The 18,992-nt window shown below is 42.0% G+C and overlaps 1 protein-coding gene across 1 annotated transcript; it reads right to left on the bottom strand.

The window, feature by feature from the left end:
• Positions 1–2,356: 2,356 nt before the first annotated feature.
• On the bottom strand, positions 2,357–8,662 carry LOC144329458 (uncharacterized). Its single transcript, XM_077943426.1, has one exon. It carries the CDS (start codon positions 8,244–8,246, stop codon positions 7,326–7,328), a length of 921 nt encoding a protein of 306 aa, XP_077799552.1. The 5' UTR covers positions 8,247–8,662; the 3' UTR covers positions 2,357–7,325.
• Between the last annotated feature and the right edge of the window lie 10,330 nt (positions 8,663–18,992).

The following is an 18,992-nucleotide window of genomic DNA, read 5'->3' as shown; positions in this document are numbered from 1 at the left end:
ATGGTGGTGACAGTTGTACAACATTATGAATGTATTGAATACTTCTGAACTCTATGCTTTAAAAAGGTACTGCAAGTAGTTAAATGTGTAAAGACAGAAAGTAGAACGGCGGTTGGGGAAAGGGAATGGGGTGTTAGTGTTTAATAAATACAGAGTTTCCATTTTGGGAAGATAAAAAAAAATCTGGAGATGGAGTGCAGTGAGGGTTGCACAGCAATGCAAATACTTAATGCCACTGAACTGCACGCCTAAAAATGGTTAAAATGATAAATTTTATGTTACCATAAATTTTTCTAAACTGCTCATTGGAATAAAACTATATTCCAAAATGCTAGGGTGTTTTATAAAATTTCTGCTCCAACAAAAAGAAAGGTGCTGGTATTCCTGAGGACAAGATGCAACCCATCTCTATGGATGAGAATGAAGACAACAGAGGAAAAGGTCGTCCGGAGGTATCCAGGCTTGCAGAGCAGCAGCATGCCTAGGTTATCTCAATGTTGTGGCCCTATGTGCTGATGACAGGACAATGCGCACACCGGCTCTGAGCAGAACCTCTCCATTCTGGCAATCACTAAGTGGCCCCAACTGCCAGAACCACTTCACAAGGCTAATGAGAAATTCTATGTGAAGCAAACACAGTCATCCATTTCCTTCTCAGTAGACAGCTCCCCTGCTCTGTACAGAGGTACAGCCGGGATGCTCCCTGCAGTGGAGGAAAATGCTGCCACCACATCTGCTGCTTCACTGATAACACATCGTCTCCCACAGTGCCTCCAGGGCCGACCACGGAAGTGAAGGCAAAGAACCTCATTATTCATCAGAGCCCAAATGGGCACGTGCCACCCCACCTGCAGGCTAACCAAGAGCTCTTGTGATGTTAGAAACAAGAAAAGTAAGTGAAGAGGAACTGATCTAAAATCTCTTTGTATTACTTCTTAGGGATATAAGCTGTGTTTTTCCGTCTTCAATTATGAGAATAGATTTCAATATAAAGTATCACTTATAGTACTGAGATGGTTAAACACCTGTGAGGAGAGATCCAAGGAGAACATAAAATTTCTGAATACTGAGATCTGTCACCCAAAATAAGTTGGGATGATTTACAAATGGTTCTGCTGAAAACAGTGGTAAGGGTTCATAGACTGTTGCAAAACTCTTCTGTACTTTTAAGTATTTACGACACTGGAATTTTTTTTTTTTTTTCCTGCTGGGCTATAAGCTACACAGAACAAATACTGTTCTAAAAATAAGTGAGAGAAAAGTTTTGGGAAATTAAATAACCTTTCTCTGAAGCCCCAAAGGTCGATCCAGATTACAGTAAGGCTCTGGATGGGAAGAGAAGAGAACAGTGTTCTGGTATCGAACTCACCATACCAGAAACCAGAAGAGAAAAAAATCAAAAGTATGTTTTTATCTTGCTAGAACTATCCAACCAGCTGGGGTGCTTCAGTCATTTATTCATTAATTATTTAACAGGAATTTAATCTACACATAAAAATCAAACTCTATGTGTCTATCAAAGAGGCCAAAAAAATATACCAACTCCATAAGTCGTAGTTACAACTATGTGGTTTTAGTATGCCCTCAATTTTTTAGGTGTCTTTGCCTTAATGGCAATTCCCAGATAAAAGACAACCATTTGGGATGACAGTATTACCGCTATGGGTTTTCCAAATTTAGCAAAGCTGACAGTACTTCACATCTCTTATCCCTCATCCATCCCCTGGGCTCCTGGGTATACCCAGTACCGAGACTCTAGTGCCCTCATCAGGTATGTTCCCTCGCACTGGGCTTGATTCAGCTCACATATTCTGGCACAGCAGAGCAAAAGAAAAGGAAACAATTCCCTCCTCTAGGTTCTCTTGGGCCACTGCTACCTCCTGAATCCGGCTACCAGCTCCGGATTCATGCACCACTCAGAGCTGTTTTCTTGCTCCCAGCAAGCCAGGGCACATGTCCAAAGACAGAGCCTTGGGCTTTGGAGAGAAAGCCTCTGAACTAGAGATGCAATGCAGGTTACCATCCACGTCCTCATGGGATAGACAAAGAGCCCATCAGAAACAGAAAGACCATTTGCATTCACAGTCTTGTGATCTAAGACCTCTCTTTTCCAACATTTCTTGGACCCAGACAGCCGAATTTCAAGGTTTCAAGAGAAGGCTAGTCCGCGTGATAATGACTAGCAATCCTATACTCACACACCAAAATCTACTCCTGGGCCCCATCATTTACCCAAGGCTTTCCCTGTAGTATCTTCATAGGGGAAATAAAGATGAAGAAAAAAAAAAGAAAACAGAAGTCTGAGTTAGAAAGTAGTAGGACAGTCTCCAATGATCCATCCAGACTGTAGGTAAAATTTCTTCTTTTTGATTTTTTAGTTATAATTTAAAACAAGATATAAATTTTTACTAGGTCCAAATGAGGTAAATCAAGGGCCAGGAAAGAACTTCCTAACAAACTATTTTCCATAGGGAAAAATATCCTGGTTCTACTGAAGAAGACCAAAAATTTAAGTAAATTACCACGTACGCATCTCTCTCTAGGATGCCGGGATGGCAAGTCTATGTTAGGGAGAACTGTTTCCTAATAATTGTATCCATGCCAAGAAGAGGCTAGTTGATCTATTTTTCACCTTCAACTTTACCAAAATTTCTTGTATTTTATCTGCTTCAACCTGTATGGAGCATTTAGGGATGAAAATCCAGGGGGCAAGACTTCAGAAACAGATTTACTTCAAGTGCACTACAGCACTCAACAACTTAGGCAATATGAAGACAAAACCTCTCAACTAGGACAATCCCTCAACTTAAAAAGACCAAGTTTTGTCTTAGTCATACAGTTATTTGTGAATTTGTATATTCTGTAAATCCACAAATAATTCAACATTAGATTTCAACAGAATGTGTCAGTAAGCAAACGTTCAAGTATTAGAAAGCGACCAATATTCTGGAGAGGATGGGGGTAAACTAGCCAGGTTATATATTCTTTCATAACACTAATTTTAACTTACGTGTTATAATATAAAAGCAGAGTAACAATATGCAGGCGCAAACTTAGAGCATTCTATATGGGTTGAAAACTGTCCACAATGCCCACTTCTGTGATATAGAAATAAGATCACACAAATGTGATCTTATTTAGAAATAAATTTATTTAGAAATAATTTATTTAGAAATAATTTATTTAGAAATAAATTAGTTTTTGCTTTCTTATGAAGACTTTCACTAAGCCATGTTACACTGTTTTGGGGTGGTAACAAATTGCTTGAATCAGTAAGAACCCTAACTGTATGCTTTTCGTTTTCATTATCATTTATCTATATAAAGCTAATCAAAATAGCCATTCATTTAGACCTATCAAAAGAGATCATTTTTTCAGATCATTCAACCATATTAAAAACAAATAAAAGGCTAAGTATTGCTAGGGGGATTTAGAGATCTTTGGATATCTAAGCAGTTCATAAATTGTCATGAAAATGTACAAGAGGGTTGTAAAAGACATTATGTTTATAATTAAGAAAAAAAAACAGGAAGAAAATAGGTATGGAAGCAAAGGAGATTTCCTGAACAATGAATAAATTATATTTGACAAGGGCAATAACCCGCCCAATCACGTCTTTTGCTCTCATTTGCTATAAATATACCAGCCAGAGGAAGTACAGCTCACTGTTTTAATTCTCTGTTGTCTAAACCTCCTAGTCTTACTTAATACATCAGGACATATGGTAAGACTTTCCCTAGATTCGGAGGATATATAGATACTCCAGAACTGATGAGAACGATCCCCTAGTGCTAGTTAAATATTCTGACTCAGATACTTAAATCCACTTTTTAAAATATTTTTATTCTAAGGAGTTCTTTTCCTAAATGACCTATGTAGGTTTCATTTTTAACATAAATATAAACAAATATATATATAGTTTCTCTACTCAGTAGAAGGAGCTATTTTAAATTCAGTATATATTTTTGACAGCAAGATTTACAAAGTTTAAAAAGAGCAGTCACAAACACTTGGGAAATTAAATTTACATGTGTATTTACAACATACAAGCAGTCGGGCTATATCTGTTACTGTTCTGTTTCCTTAATATAGCTTTTATTAAGAATAGTTTTCTTAAATGCTGACTGGAAAATCTCTGCAGCATTTTCTTTCATTTTCAAAACACCACAAGGTTAGCACACTTTATTAAATAGTGACTGAAGATATTAAAAAGAGCAAGTGCTATGTATCGTAAATATTTGACAAAGATGTTTACATTATCAATACATGCATACATCTTCATTCTACCATCATATGATATAAAATACTTAGATTGGCTTGTAAGATCAGAATTGATGTACAAATCTGACATGGCCCAGTTGTAGATGTTATCCAACCTCAGTGTTTGTACTCCTTTTTGGAAATCAGCTTCTGCCTCGAATAACCACAATGCTTTGGAAGCTAAAAGTGTAGCACATCAAACAATGACTTGTTTGAATAATAGAGATTTAATTGAACAGCAAATTATCCTGCATACCGATGAACATAAAACCCAGGAATATTTCTTAGGTCGTTCAGTGAGCAACAGAAAAAGCGAAGACTACAAAAACTTTAAATAACTGTAAAGGAAGTGTAATTTATACAAACTTCAACTACAAAGCAAACAAGCTACGAATTTCCATGTTGTCTTCTAAAATACACTAATAGTTTCTGTTTCCAAAGGTCCATGTTTCAAAGAGCTTCTTGTTTTATCGACATTATTCAGGAGTTTATATTAGATGAGGGGGAAAGAGAAAAAGGAATTTCAAGAGGAAAGATTTTTATTAACTCAACCCTAAGGCTAATCTGTTGCATGTGTAGTTTCTACACTAGCAAACAACTTGTAGGAAACAGCACTGCAGCTGACAGCAGCAGAGCTGGAAACTGTTCCCCTGGGTATGATATCACAAAATGACTTTGCTCTATTCGTTCTCCAGCCTAGCATTATGGCTCAAGCCTGCACACAACCATCACGCCCCCAGGGCAGCTTGGTGTTAGGTGAGGGCCTTCTGCTCCATCACTCTCCCTGAAATCTTCTGACCAGAAGCAGCTCAACCAGGACAAATCAATCCCCATTCTCATTCTTATTCTCTCCTCTCGTTTCTCTCTCTCTCTTTTCCACTTTTGTGTGTTTCTTTGCCTGGCAGATTCTGAATGGCATTATCTTAGACCACACAACTGGATGAAGTCACACATTCATTCATTCATTCTCTCTCTCTCTTACACACATACACACACACACACTTTTACACTCAATATTCCAAGTACAGATTTACTGAATTTACATTATATAAAATAGCTGGTATTATTTACTTTTATCCTCCAGTATTACAAGAAACACTATGTTTGTAAAAATGTGAGGAGAAACTTTTAGCACGATTTCAGTTAGAACTTAGCTAAATCTATTAGTTGAGGTTAAAAGCAATATCCTACTTTAAATCACATAACACTAAAATCACCTAGCACACACAATAACGATAGAAACCCAGGGCAGTCACTTTGTGGTCTTAATATACTCGATTACATGCAGAAAGATTTCCAGCTCACTAAAAACCCACTTTTTAAAAATGTGCCACAACTTACAACTATGTGTTATTTCATTTGACTGGCAAACTGAGGGACAAAACTAAGTACCTTCAGTGAAGTTTTTTCTCCTTAGAAGCACAAGAACAGAATATGATTCCTCCAAACAACATGGGCTTTCCATTTCCAAACATTCTCTGGATGTTTATAGTAACTTTACCTCTCAAGTCTTACATTTCTTTCTAGTTAAAAGGCATAACTAACACAATTGATAATCTGGTAATGCACCCCCAATGCTAGGCATCATAGCTGACTACCAACCCCTTTATATTAACTTCCCACCTTGTGGAGTGAAAGATTCAAAACTCATATGACTTGGGATAAAGGGAAAATCCTTCCTGAATTATACACAATAAAACATGTGAAAACTGGACAGTGGTGTTGCTTAAAAGGTTTTGTTTCCAATTCTATAAGAGAATAAAATATGCTGCAGTATAGTGGTGCTGAGCTTTTCTGTTCCCTAATAAGACAGTTCCCAGCAGAGCATTTCCCATGCTTTAGAGTGACATCTATCAGTGGGTCTCGGGGAATCCCGATGCCACTCAGCTTTCTTCAGCACCACTCTCACTGAACAGCTTCTGTCCACTGAGTGGTGCAATCCTAACAGGTCTCTGGCATACAAAGTACATTGTTCAGATAAGGGAACGGTGGGTGAACAATGATCTTTGCTGTCATTAAAACCAAATCATCAGGTATTAATTAACTGCAGGACATAAGCACCACAAATATCAACTAGAAATTTAAATAATTGGCCCCCACCAGACACAAATTTAAAAGAACTGACATACTCTCCATCACAGGCAGACTCTGCATGGCATGGTGCTGAGTTTTATAAAAATTCAATTAACCCAAACGTCTATTAGACGGATACATAAAGACCAGGGGGAAAAGCTATTATGCATGTTGGAATTTGTGATGTGTAATCGTGTTAATTTACTGTTTGAGAAGAAACCCCGCTATGTGTTAGTGATTATACGGTAATCAGAAAATTATACAGATATTTAGATCATAGAAATTAGTTTATGAATGGCATAAACATAACGCTACCTCGGCAACATAATGAGATAATCAGCTAATTTCTCAAACCTGATCATATGAAGCAGACCCGGGAAGAATACTTTTCAGTGGTGAGTGGGAAAAGGTGTAGCAGATCAACTGCTAAACTTCCAAAATTATTCTTCTTCAGGGCCTACATGTGATACTCCATAATTTCGTTCATCTGTTCTGATTCACTGAAGTGCAAAAACATCCTCCAAACCAAAATATTGTGAAAACAAAATTTCTTGAGATGATTTGGCCAAAAAAAAAAACCCCACCAATAACAACTTTATACTTCTCACCTATTGCACATAGTCACAAGGTACAGACCTCACCTCTCTGTTGGACATTGAGTTGCCAAAAAGCTCTACCTCATCTGTCGGGGAATGTCAGTTCACTGCCCCTTCCTTGCAGAGACTTCTCAGACACAGAAGCAAACCCCTAACCATCTCCACACTGGACTCCATGTGATGGGAAAGCGTTAAAATCCTGCGGGACTCACCCTTCCTCCTTCAAAGGAGGCCCAGAATCAGCAACTCCTAACCAAAACCAAGTTCATATCACCCACATGCAAGAAAGCAGCCGGCACATTTCCCATGTACTTGGTGAGCCAAACCCCAGAGCATTAAAAAGTTTCAGGCGGCCCCAACTGAAGACCAAACTTGGGCTTTCCCCAGTGGCAAAGCCTAAGACAAGGGAAGCTGGAGAAGGCGAAACCTCCCTCTCTGAGAGCCCCCCACCCTGAAACCAACTGGGACCCGGAGCGCCTCTGCTCTGCTTGGGGGGCCGTCGAGCCCCGGTGCCCGCGCGCTCGGAATGCGCCCTTTTCGCCGCGGGTTCGCGCCCCCAAGGGCGAGGAACTTACCGCACCGCTTGCACAGCACCCGGCTGACCTCCTTCTTGAGGTTCCGGCCGGTCTCCAGAGGAGGGAAAGAGGCTCGGAAGGCGGCCGGCACGCGGCTGGTGCTGTTGGCGTCGGGCTCCATGAAGAAGATGTACCTGCTGTCCTCCTTGAGCCTCCCGCAGGAGGGGAAGGCGGGGTGTCCCCAGGTCCCCAGACGCACGGTGAGCAGCGAGTCCTTCTTCAAGCCCCCGGCTTTCACCGCCCACACCTGGTGCACCTTCACCAAATAGGGCGCCTCCTCCCCGGGCTCGCCGGCGCTGGGCACCGGGGCGGTGGGCCAAAAGGGCACGGTCCCGTTGGCGGCGAGCAGCGGCTCCTCGGCGGGCGGCCCCAGCGCCCGTGGGCCCGCGGCTGGCGGCTCGCGATCGCCGCCCCACGCCCCTGCCTCGCCCGCCGCCGCCGCCTTCCTGTCGAGTGCCCCCTGCTGCCGCCGCGGCGGGTGCACCTTTCCCTCGATCACCACCGCGGCGCGCTGAGCTAGCTCTTGCACGGATCCCACGCTGGGCGGGGACGAGTAGCACACCGAGGCCCCCGCGGGAGTCGCCTCGTCGCCGGCCGCCGCCCCCGGCGCCAGGGCCGCGGTCCCCAGCAGCAGCAGTAGGGGCAGCAGCGGCAGCGGCGGCGGCGAGCGGGCGGCTGGGCCGGGGCGCTGGGCCCGGGGCCCGGGACGGCCGGAGCGGCGCGGGGCGCGTCGCCATCTCATGGTGCGAGGTGCGTGCGGGCTTCTGGCTGTCGGTTCGGACTCTGCCCGGCTCTCTCGCGCTGCCTCCCTTTTCCTTCCCCTCACAGCACCACTCCTCCTCCTCCCCCCTTGCCCTCCTCCTATTATTTATTTATTGGGGGTGCGGGGGTAGGAGAGTTGTTTATGGGAGGAGGAGGGGGGAAGAAGTGGATGGAGCCACAGAAAGGAGAAGAGGTATAACGGCAAAAAAAAAAAAAAGAGCAAAATAGAAAAGGCAAAAAAGCCGCTGCCGCCGCCTTGGTTGCAGGGAGTGACAGGTCCCCCCACCCCCCGCGCCGCCGCTGCCGCCGCCGCGCCCGAGCCCTGCTGTCGGGGCTGCTGTCACCGGAGGAGGACGTGGAGGTGGAGGAGCTGCTCCGCGGGTGACAGTCCTTTGTGTGAAGTGGTGCTGCGGCTGCTGCTGGGGCTGCGAGCAAGCGGCTGGGAGAGAGCGCGAGGGAGAGAGCCCTGGAGGCGGAGTTGCGTGCCTGGAAATCGCTGGGTGGCCGCGGCGGCGACAGCGTCCTGCGCCTCGCCAGTCTGTTTACCTGTGGTGCCAACTCGGCCCGCGCGTCCTTTCCCCATGCTGCTGCCAGAGCGGAGTCGGGCCCGCGAGTGGGTCCTCCTGGGCGTCCCTGTCCCCGAGCGCCTCCTCCCTCTCTGTCGCCCCGAGTGCTGCAATGGGAGGACGGGCGGCAAACAGGCTGCAGTCCGAGTGGGCTGCGGAGATTTACTGGGGAGTGAGAGGTGACGCTTCAGTGAGGAAGGACCTGTAGCCGGCGCAGGATGCCCAGGCGCCAGTGGGAGGCAGGCAGAGAGGGGCAGGTGGGACCCCGGGCGTGCGGGTCCTCGGTGCAGAAAAGTTTCGGGTGAACCGCTTGCTTGACACTTAAAAGGGAGCAACATGTTCGCAGGCGACAAGCAGCGATTAAAACAACAACTTTATAACGCGCTCTCTCCTTGCAACGCGCACACACAGTGTCCACTTCAGGTGTAACGCCTCCTCTACTCCTTGCTCCTTTGATCCTTCGGTCTTCGTGACCCCCGCTTTTTCTTTTATTGAAATTCCTGCTTCACCATGACTTTATGACATGTGTGGTACTGCTGATAGGAGCATAGTTTGAATAAAATATTTGCTCAACGAGGCCATTTTGTATAAAGTTTATGGCACTTTGTCAAGTAATGGTTTTGCAAAAAATAAAACATGAAATGAAAGAAGCTCCTATGGCTACTGGAACAAAAGATCCCAGGCATAAGGAGTTGTAGGTCTTTAACATCCACCTGGTATTGTGCCACCTGAATACCAAGCTCCCCCACCTCCACCCCCATCTGTCCCCCTATCCCCACATGTCCTGCCACATTTAAAGAGCTATTTCTAAAACAAGAATCCATCGTCTCCCGGGATATTCTTTTCAAACAAATACCACTCCACAGAAAGGGAACACATTTTTAGCACTTCAAGGTAAATATTTCCTCTTATGTTCTTTTATGGTGAAAAATATATTCAGTGACCTCATAAAACAGTTAAAGTTGTTGTTCAATGGGCGATAGATCCACATTGTGAGAACTGAAGAATTTTAAAGTACTCTAACTTCATGATATCTTTACTCTGGGATTCTACGTGTTGCCTCTGGCAGTTTCTTGAAAGTATGTCATAGAAGCTTTAGATTTTTATATAAAAAATAAAAACAGAAGGTAAACTACAAAGATCTTTTTGTTCTTGGCATAATATAGTTGGCTACAAAACAAGGTTCCGTTCTCTCAAAGTGCAGTTTGGAGGGACAGGGTCATCAGGCTCCCTGTGTGTCTCGGCAAGGGGAGATCCTGTTTCTCATTCCCTGATGGAGCGCTTCAGGAGAAGATCACCATTTAGCAGCATAGCTGGGCAGGTCTGGCCTCCAGCATATGTTCGCTTGAACCCTGCCTGGTGCTTCTAGCGATTTACTGAAAGAAAGTGGTTCAAACATCCAATCCTACTAGTTTCTCTACTTCTCTCTAGCCTGGCCTCACATATTTCTGACTTGACTTTTTGGGAGGTACAGCTCTGGCCTAGAACACTTTCTTCTTCTCTACCTTTCAGATTTCTATCAGTTATCTGTCACTATATGACAAACCACTTCAAAATTTGGTGACCTGTTGGTTCATTTAGCCCAAGATTCTGCAAGTTGGCAATTTGGACTGGATTCAGCTAGGGGGTTCTTCTGTTGATCTCATTGATGGCTCTGCTGAGGGCTATCTAGTCTCCCATGGCTTCAGCTGAAACATCTCATCTCATAAAGTATGTGGTCTCTTCCTCCCACAGACTTAACCTGGGCCTGTTCTTGGCAGCTGATTGTGTTTCAAGAGAGTGGCCAGAGATATGTAAGGTCTTTTGAGGTCTAGGCTCAGAATTAGCATGTCAACATTGCCACCATTACAAGTCCAGCTCAAATTCTAGGGACAGAAGAGTAGACTCTACATCTTCACATAAAGACCTGAAAAGTTGCAATGCCAAAGAGCAGAGATACAAGCAGGGGAAGAATTAGGCCATTTCTGCAAACAATCCACTGCTGATCTTAGACATCCTTTGAGATCCATCTGCCCCATGAAGCCTACTTTCTGACATACTAAACACTGGAGCGACCACTCCCCAAAGTGCACTTTCCCTGCATTTGCAGTCTATGTCATGTCTTCTCATTCTTGATCATGTTATCTTATTGACCCCAAGTTTTTCAGGAGTTTTACTCCCATCTCTCCAACTAGATTGCAAACTTGTTAGAAAGCAGAGATGATAGTTTCTATATTCCCCAATTTTCATCCAGTTTGGGGCAAATATTAAGTACTCAATAAATGTCAGCTAATTAATCATGGACTGATGTGGCAATGTGCTTATCACACATTAACCCAACACTCTCATAGATAAATGGAATTCCAAGCAATAAAAACAACAATAAAATTTTAAAGCACTGGCTTAGAGTGTCATTAAAGGCATAGATATGCCCCTCTTAGTACTACACAAAGCATTTTGTCTATGATAAAACATAAGTTTCTTCTTTAAAATGGTATCTTTTTAAAAAGACCCTATTCCCACATTATCTTCTACTCTTCCTCTCTCTGTTAAGCGGCATTAGTGAGTAATTCTTATAGACATTTTCTGTGCAAAGGTAGGCCTTCTTTAAACTGTTCAGTACTAAGAACTGTTTGCATACATATTTCATTTCAATTCTTGTACCGGAGCCTTCATTTACCCACCCACACTGGAAGGATGTTGCTGATTTTACCCTTTTGCATGATAAGGGAATGGCATTTCTAATATGATTAACATATGCCTGAGAAAAGGTATGAATAATTGTTCAGTATGATTAAATGCTGTTCAGAAAAGGGACAATTTAATTTGTCCACACCACTGTTTTAAAAAGACAGAAAAAAGGTTCAGTCTTTTGTAAACATCCTAAAACCAGTGGTTCTCAATTTTTAGTGAGCATCAGAATCATCTGTGCAAATGCACAGATTGCTGGCCCTGCCCCCAGATTTTCTGATTCAGTAGATTGGGGATGGGGGTGGACACAAATTTGCATTTCTAACAAATTCCCAGGTGATACTGATACTGCTGGTGATAGAGACTGTACTTTGAGAACTGCCAAAATCTTGAGATTTATAAGCATCAATATCCACAGCATACTAACCTGTAAGCATACTTAGGCACGACATTCAAATATTCAATATCCCCTCTATCATGAATCTTCCCCTTCCCTATTTCAGTAAGGGAATGTGGATTGCCTCCTGGATTACTAGGGCCTGATACTATTTAGGAGACATTATGACCAGTTAAGGGGGCAACTCTACCTGTTGATAGTAAAACTGAGTGCTTCCTTGGGGCTCAACATGTTTCCATGGTCAAAGTTGAAAATAAAAGGAAAATTAGGGATCAGAGCAGCTGTCATCATGTTATCTGCTCAAGCAGGGAAAGAGCAGACATCAAATTATGCAGGTAAATGTGAAACACTATTTTTAGTAGTTTAGAAAATATGGGGGGAAAAAAAGGCCACAATTGCCTCCACAGTGCAATGGCAACCTGAAATGGTTTTCCCACCGCTAGCACTTTATACCTGATTAAATGCTCCTAAATGGTGGTAATTGAAAGGACAACAGAAAATTCACAGAGGCACTCATACCTACTTTATCATCATTGACCAACAACACACAGAAGTACACACCTCCAGCTATACATCATGAAACAACCATTCTGCGGTTCCTGGAGTCCTGAATTTGCAGGCTCTGAAAGAAGCCTCACTTCACAGCCTGTCTTAGAGCAGGTGCAGGATCCATTACTATTTAGACACAGCAGATTAACAGCAAGCTGGGTTTGAGTGAAGAACAAGTTACAAGAACTGGTGAATGTAAACCCTTATAGGTCACCCAGGAGAGAAAATGTAGCAGAATGTCTGTCTGTCAAATGGTAGCGAGAAAGTTAGGGAGATTCTTAGAAGACCAGCTGCAATATGAGTCTTTAAGAACTGGGCCTAGTTCCTTATGTCACAGACTCTAGGGTCCCTAGTCACCTCCACCTACCCACCTATCCATCCATCTCTCCATCTATCCATTTCTTTAATTACATGTGTGTGGTGATGTGTTTTTAAGTCAATACTATGTAGCATAAGGGGGAAATATAAAAAGATGAAAGGTTCCTACTCTGAAGAAACTCACCATCTACTGTGCCGCTAATTTGTACAGTTGGTATGACATGAAATCCCATAGCTTTTGCATATTTTAGTCCAGCTGGGATGGAGGAAAAAAACGAATAAAACCAACAGGGTTTTCTGATTGTTTTTACGTGATTCAAAACTTCTTGGAACTTTGGGGCAGGCATGGACGATCAAAAAGTCTCACTTAGGTTTGCTTTTTCAATAGCCCTTTCCAGACAACAAAGAAATGAGCGTTCGTTGAACTTTTACACTGGGCAATATATGTAAAGTTTAAGGATATAATTGGTTGCCATCAGACTCCAATTCTGCTATTTGCCAGCCCTGAAACTCCAGGAAAATTTATCAATCATACTGAACCTCTTTCCTTATTTATTAAATAAGCACAATCCTTGCTTTATTTCACAGGGTGCTTGCAAGGATTAAAATAGCTTAGTATATGTGAAAATTCTTTAGAAACTCTAGTGTTATGCAAAATACAATGTTACGCTAAATAAATGATACGTTGCCCCCAGGTTTCTTCCACTCCAGCAATGAGGACAACACATATTGGAAACTGCCTCTTAAAGTTGATCATATAATATGTCTACTTAAATGCCTTTATTGCTGGAAGCTCAATACTTCCAGGGGATTCTTTTCCCATTATGAGACTTATCATACTATTTGAAAGTGCTTTTCTATAACAGGCTGCAAGATACTTATTAAAGACCTGGTCATAAAATTCAAATGGTGATTCTCTGCTGTGTACCATTATTATGTTACTCTTTGTTTAGACTGAGTCAGTGATTGCTGGTGTGCGGCTGACAATCTTGTCTCTCCCCATCTATTTCCATAAATTAATGATGTTTGGAGGATTTTGTGTGTGTGTGTGGGATATCCTTGGTTTGTTGCTCTTGTCCATGTGTTTGTGTGTGTGTGTATTTGTGTGTGTTTGTGTCTGTTTTCTGAAGGAGAAAAGAGAGACTTGAAGAAGAAACAAAGGAAGAAGGATGATCAAAAATGGAGGGTGGAATGGGTTGTATTCCCCAGGCTGGCTTAGCAAAACAAGGGCTCATTCTCACAGAGAGAGAGAGAGAGAAAGAGAGAGAGACTACAAGTAAAAGCTAAAGTTCAGGCTGGGCACGGTGGCTCACACCTGTAATAGCACTTTGAGAGGCCAAGGTGGGCGGATCATGAGGTCAGGAGTTCAAGACCAGCCTGACCAACATGGTGAAACCCCATCTCTACTAAAAGTACAAAAATTAACTAGGTGTGGTGGGCACCTGTAATCCCAGCTACTCAGGAGTCTGAGACAGGATAACTGCTTCAACCCAGGAGGCGGAGTTTGCAGTGAGCCGAGATCGTGCCACTGCACTCCAGCCTGGGTGATAGAGCAAGACTCCATCTCACGGAAAAAAGAAATGCTGCAGTTCAGACCATTTTTGTGAAGAACACTGTGAAACTTAAAGGCACAACCATGCCCGGTGCTTTCGAACTCAGGTGAAAAAGCAAAAGTCCATGCGAATAAAAGAGCTTTTCCCAATTCTAGGAGGAAGGAAAATTGTAGATGTGTCCTGAAGAAACTAAGGGGGAACAACACAGCAGTGGGAATGTCACGGCACTTTTCAGAGAAGTAGGGGATCTATGTTCTCACGGCAGCACCCCCTAAGGAAAAAGAACAGAAAAAGGGTAACAAATTGAGTTCCCACTAGGGCACACTTGAGGAGAGCTGGTGGGGGATGGTGAATATCAAGTTAAGACTCTGCAGTTACACTTTGTAAGCTAACAAACTGGAAAATATAAGAATTGATGTTAATATGACCTCCCTGGGACTCTCTTGGGAATGCTGAGATGATGACTATTAGTACTATTAACATTATAATTAACTAATAACGTAACAATGCTGTGAGGTACGGAAGGGGTTATTATCACCATTTTGCAAATGATCAAATCCACTTGTTGAAATCAAATTCTATTTTTATTGCATCCCTCCTCTTTGAGCACAAGTTTCTTTCTTATGCCTTAGTAGTGAGGTGCTATCTACAGATAACATATAAACCACCCAACAGAAATATGTCACTTAAGACCCTAAATACATTATACAGAAGTTACACATTTTCCCCCAAAAATTGACTTGGAAATCTCATTGTACAGTGGTATTTAGGAGTAAGAAATATGCATTTTATTTCTAAGAACAGCTTTTTGTTGCTATTACAAATATGCCAAATTGGAATAAAGAAGAGGTTTGATGGTTAAGCTTGTTTTGAGTTTCATTTTTCTCGATGATAAAACAGCATTTTTGCTTTCTTTCCCTTTATTCCAAAAGTATTCACTGAAGATTCTTAAAACTCTCTAAGGAATTTTCCATAGGGATGAATAAACCCAAGAAGAAACTTTTGAAAACCTTGTAGGAAATTAAATGGTCATATTTACGATAGAATTTTTTGTCTAAACATTTAAAGTAACATGAACCACGACTGAGTAAAGAAAGAAGGCAAAGAAAGCAGATTGTGAATTATGAGTCTCAAAGGTTGAATCCTAAAACTCGATTTTTGACAATTTGACAATTTTCTTATTATTTTGCCATGGCAGCCTCCAACGTCATCCTTCCCTTGAAAGTGTTGGGCTATATAGACAGCACTTCCAGTCAGACCAAGAGAAAATAAATAGACTTTTAGAACTGAAGTGGCATTCAGCCTACCTTACTTTGCCCATCTGCCTCCATAAAAATAAAAGTCCTCCAGTTTTGTCACTTTTGTTTTCCTTTGGTTTTATAGATTCTTCTACTTTAGCACAGTCCACACATGTGAATAGTAGGATGCTTTGAAGTCCTTAACATACACGTCACTCCATGAAAGCCATAATTACTATACTTTATGCCAACTTCTATTCTGAAGTTTTCAGTGAAGGCTTCAGTGTGGAGTAGAGTTTATTGCGATGTCAAGGAGGGCACTGAAGTGTAGAAGCCTGCAAAACAAAGACATGTAATAAAAGAGATCAAAACAAGAGAAGTAATCAACTTCCTGCCCTACTGGTAAGTTTCACACCAGTTTTTTCTGTATTTACTGAATGAAAGAGTGGTATAAATATTTTATCATCCACTCCTAACCCAGCATGCCATGTTAGAATGGCATAAACTTCCCCATTAGGTTATGCTTTGAACCATAGAGAAACACATCAAATGTTAGACCAGGAAAGAATCCTAGATACCTAGTCCAAACCCCTTAATTTCATATATGATTTAAAAAAGGGTTTTGGAAAGTGGCTTGCCTTTCCCAGGGTCATTAAGCAGATTGTTGTCAGAAGGGGGTTTAGAACTCAGGTATTGGCTCTCTTGTTTCTGCACTTTGCCTAGGAGCCACAATAGTGTAACTAGAAACGCTGTGTTAAGCCTTCCTAAGAAGTTGCACGCCTAGACTCTTTTTTTCCAAAAACCATTTCTGGAAGTGATAGGATCCATAATCTCAGCACCTTAGAAATGTTGAGTTCTCAGCAGCTAGAATGCTAAATTCTCCATGTATAAGATAATTCCACATTACTTTGAGGTAAGAGGTGCCACAAAGCCAGCATTCAAAAGCTGTTCCCAAAATACAACAAGCAATAGCCTTCTAATTGTTCCTGTTTGCTGAGTGTGTCATTTTTCTATAGCTATGAGTTCCCTTGGCCCAAACTAGGACATGAAAGAGTTAAAGGCTTTTTCCTCATGTTTTACAGAATGCATCAGAAGAGATTTGTTCCAGAATTCAAGGACAACTCTACAAAGGACCCACCAATATTATCAGATATAAATACAAATAGATACAGATGCTACAGATAATATAGATACAGATGTTATAGATACATATATAGATATCTCCTAAAGCTTAAAGTCTAAATGAAATTATGATGTCTACTCCAAAATAATATTAAGGAAATCTATTAAGCTATCTATTTTATTGCAAAGAACATGTCTCTGGGTGATAACACCAAAAAAGATAATAAATATTACAAACAGCTGAAACTCGGAAATGACACTAATGTGTCCTTTCATTCCAAGTCCTAAAGATATACCTTCCATTTATGGTTGGCCTTCCTGGAGCATTGGAACATATGAGTCTGGAGTCTTATCCAATGTTTTCAGGTCACATTAATCCTTCTCCTTGTAATCTTGTCTTTAAACTTAATCATAGTCTAAATTAAATTCTATATTAGAGGAAATACCTTATATTATGAGAAGCAGCATAGCATGAGTTCCTGGGTTCAAATTCCAGCTTCAACTCTTACTAGCTACATAATCTTAGGCAAAGTACTTAACCTTTTTGCAACTCAGTTTCATTCATTATTAAACAATTATAAGAGGAACTACCTTTTGGATTAAATTAATTACATTAGATTTATGTGCATAACACACTTAAAATAGTTCCCAGCACATACTAACATGTATAAATTACTGTTATTTTATTTTTCTCCTTGAGCACAGCGACAACTGCCTTAGCATTACTTTTTTCTATGTGTAAGACAGAGGCAATTAATAAACATTTGAATAAATGAAGCAACAAATGAAGACCATATTAAAGACTTAGTAAATCACACACACAAATTTTAGTACTAGTAATAAGTCATTCCCAATAGACTGAGCCCCAAACATTGATTTTATTCACAGAAGAAATCTACCAACTTCTGTGGTAGTTGCATACCATCCTCAAAGAGACTCTTTACCAGTCAGCAAAATAACTTTACTGCATAATCTCTCTCAGTATCATCAATTGACTGAACAGTCCGAATTTAGTGGGAAATGGCTTTACTTCTCTCCAATCACTGCTTTTAAGCATTCTCTGTTGGACATGCATCTCTCAGTCCTTGTCTCAGGCAGATCCCATAGCTGCCGCATTCTCTCAGGTATACAAAGAAGCCCCATTCCATCAATGGTGACATCCATGCAGGGATTAAAGATATCTGGTCCAGTCTAAATCAAAATTTAATTTCATATCCAATTCAAAGCTTCTCTTCTACTCCCCTAACTCAGGGCTTCAGTGGTGGAGAAGAAACTGACCTGTTCCTTCTCTTTTCCTTCCTATCCTTCCCCTGCTCTTCTGGCTTCTCTAAGGTCAGGAGAGAGGAAGAGAAGACTAAAGGAAAGGTGCATGTTTTGTTGTTGGTTTCAATTACTGTGCATTTTAGCTCTCCCTTGGTTAATACTGGCTGGCCATCAGTTACCTCTGGGTTGGTCAGACATCCAAATCCTAGCACTTCAGTGAGGTACACAGGAAGTTTCTTTAGAAGCGTGGAAAGCATACGCTTGTGCTCACTTCTTGACATTCTCCCTTACCTACCCATTGTGGTATATCTCCTCCCATCCCAACCTATTACTAGGGTGTTCTCTTGCCTTAGCAAGCCACCTTTGGAGCAAGAAACCTTTAAGGTAGCTTGTACCTTTCACAGCATCCTCTTAATCTGTGGGAAACTCAAACATCCTTTCCACGCCAAAGGATTTTAAAAAGCAGGCTACTCTCAGACACCCCCTCATTTTGCTATTGTTATGGCTGTTCCAGCTGCCCTCTTGCCTTCAGAATTCCCCAGATAATCAGGAAGCCCCAGTCTCTGAATTTACGGAGGCGTAATCATCAAGGAGCACTGTGCACTCACTCAGGATAAGTTTCACTCCCCATTCTATATTCCCCTGGCAGCCCCAGGAAAGGCAAAGGGCTTCTGTACTTCCGAAAGTCTCTAGCTGGGGACAAGAAGGCGAGTTTCCTCTTATTCTACGTACCCTCACTGTCTCCTAGTAGTACCCTTGCAGCCAACTCCTTGGTTGGCTTAAAGGACATGTTACAAGAGCCTCCTCTCACCTCTGCTTCCTTTACCTGAGGTGGCAGGGGCTGGGGGGCTGGAGGATGTTGCCACAGCCCTCCTCAGTAATCCAAGGGCTCATTACCTCTGTGAATCCCTTCATCTCAGTTTCTTCCCTCTGTATAGGCTGGGGTGGGTCACAAGTAAGGGAGTGAAAGGGTGAAGATCCCAGGACAAACCTGGCCACACATGAGTCCACAAAGTACCCTACTGCTTATATAATCTTTGTGCCAGGCAT

This window comes from Macaca mulatta, chromosome 8 (genome assembly GCF_049350105.2).
Source record: "Macaca mulatta isolate MMU2019108-1 chromosome 8, T2T-MMU8v2.0, whole genome shotgun sequence".
Lineage (NCBI taxonomy): Eukaryota > Metazoa > Chordata > Mammalia > Primates > Cercopithecidae > Macaca > Macaca mulatta.
This window is presented reverse-complemented; position numbering and strand designations above follow the sequence as displayed.

Excerpts from the sequence above, each read along its gene's own strand:
- LOC144329458 (XM_077943426.1), bottom strand. The coding sequence starts at position 8,246 with ATGAGATGGCGACGCGCCCCGCGCCGCTCCGGCCGTCCCGGGCCCCGG.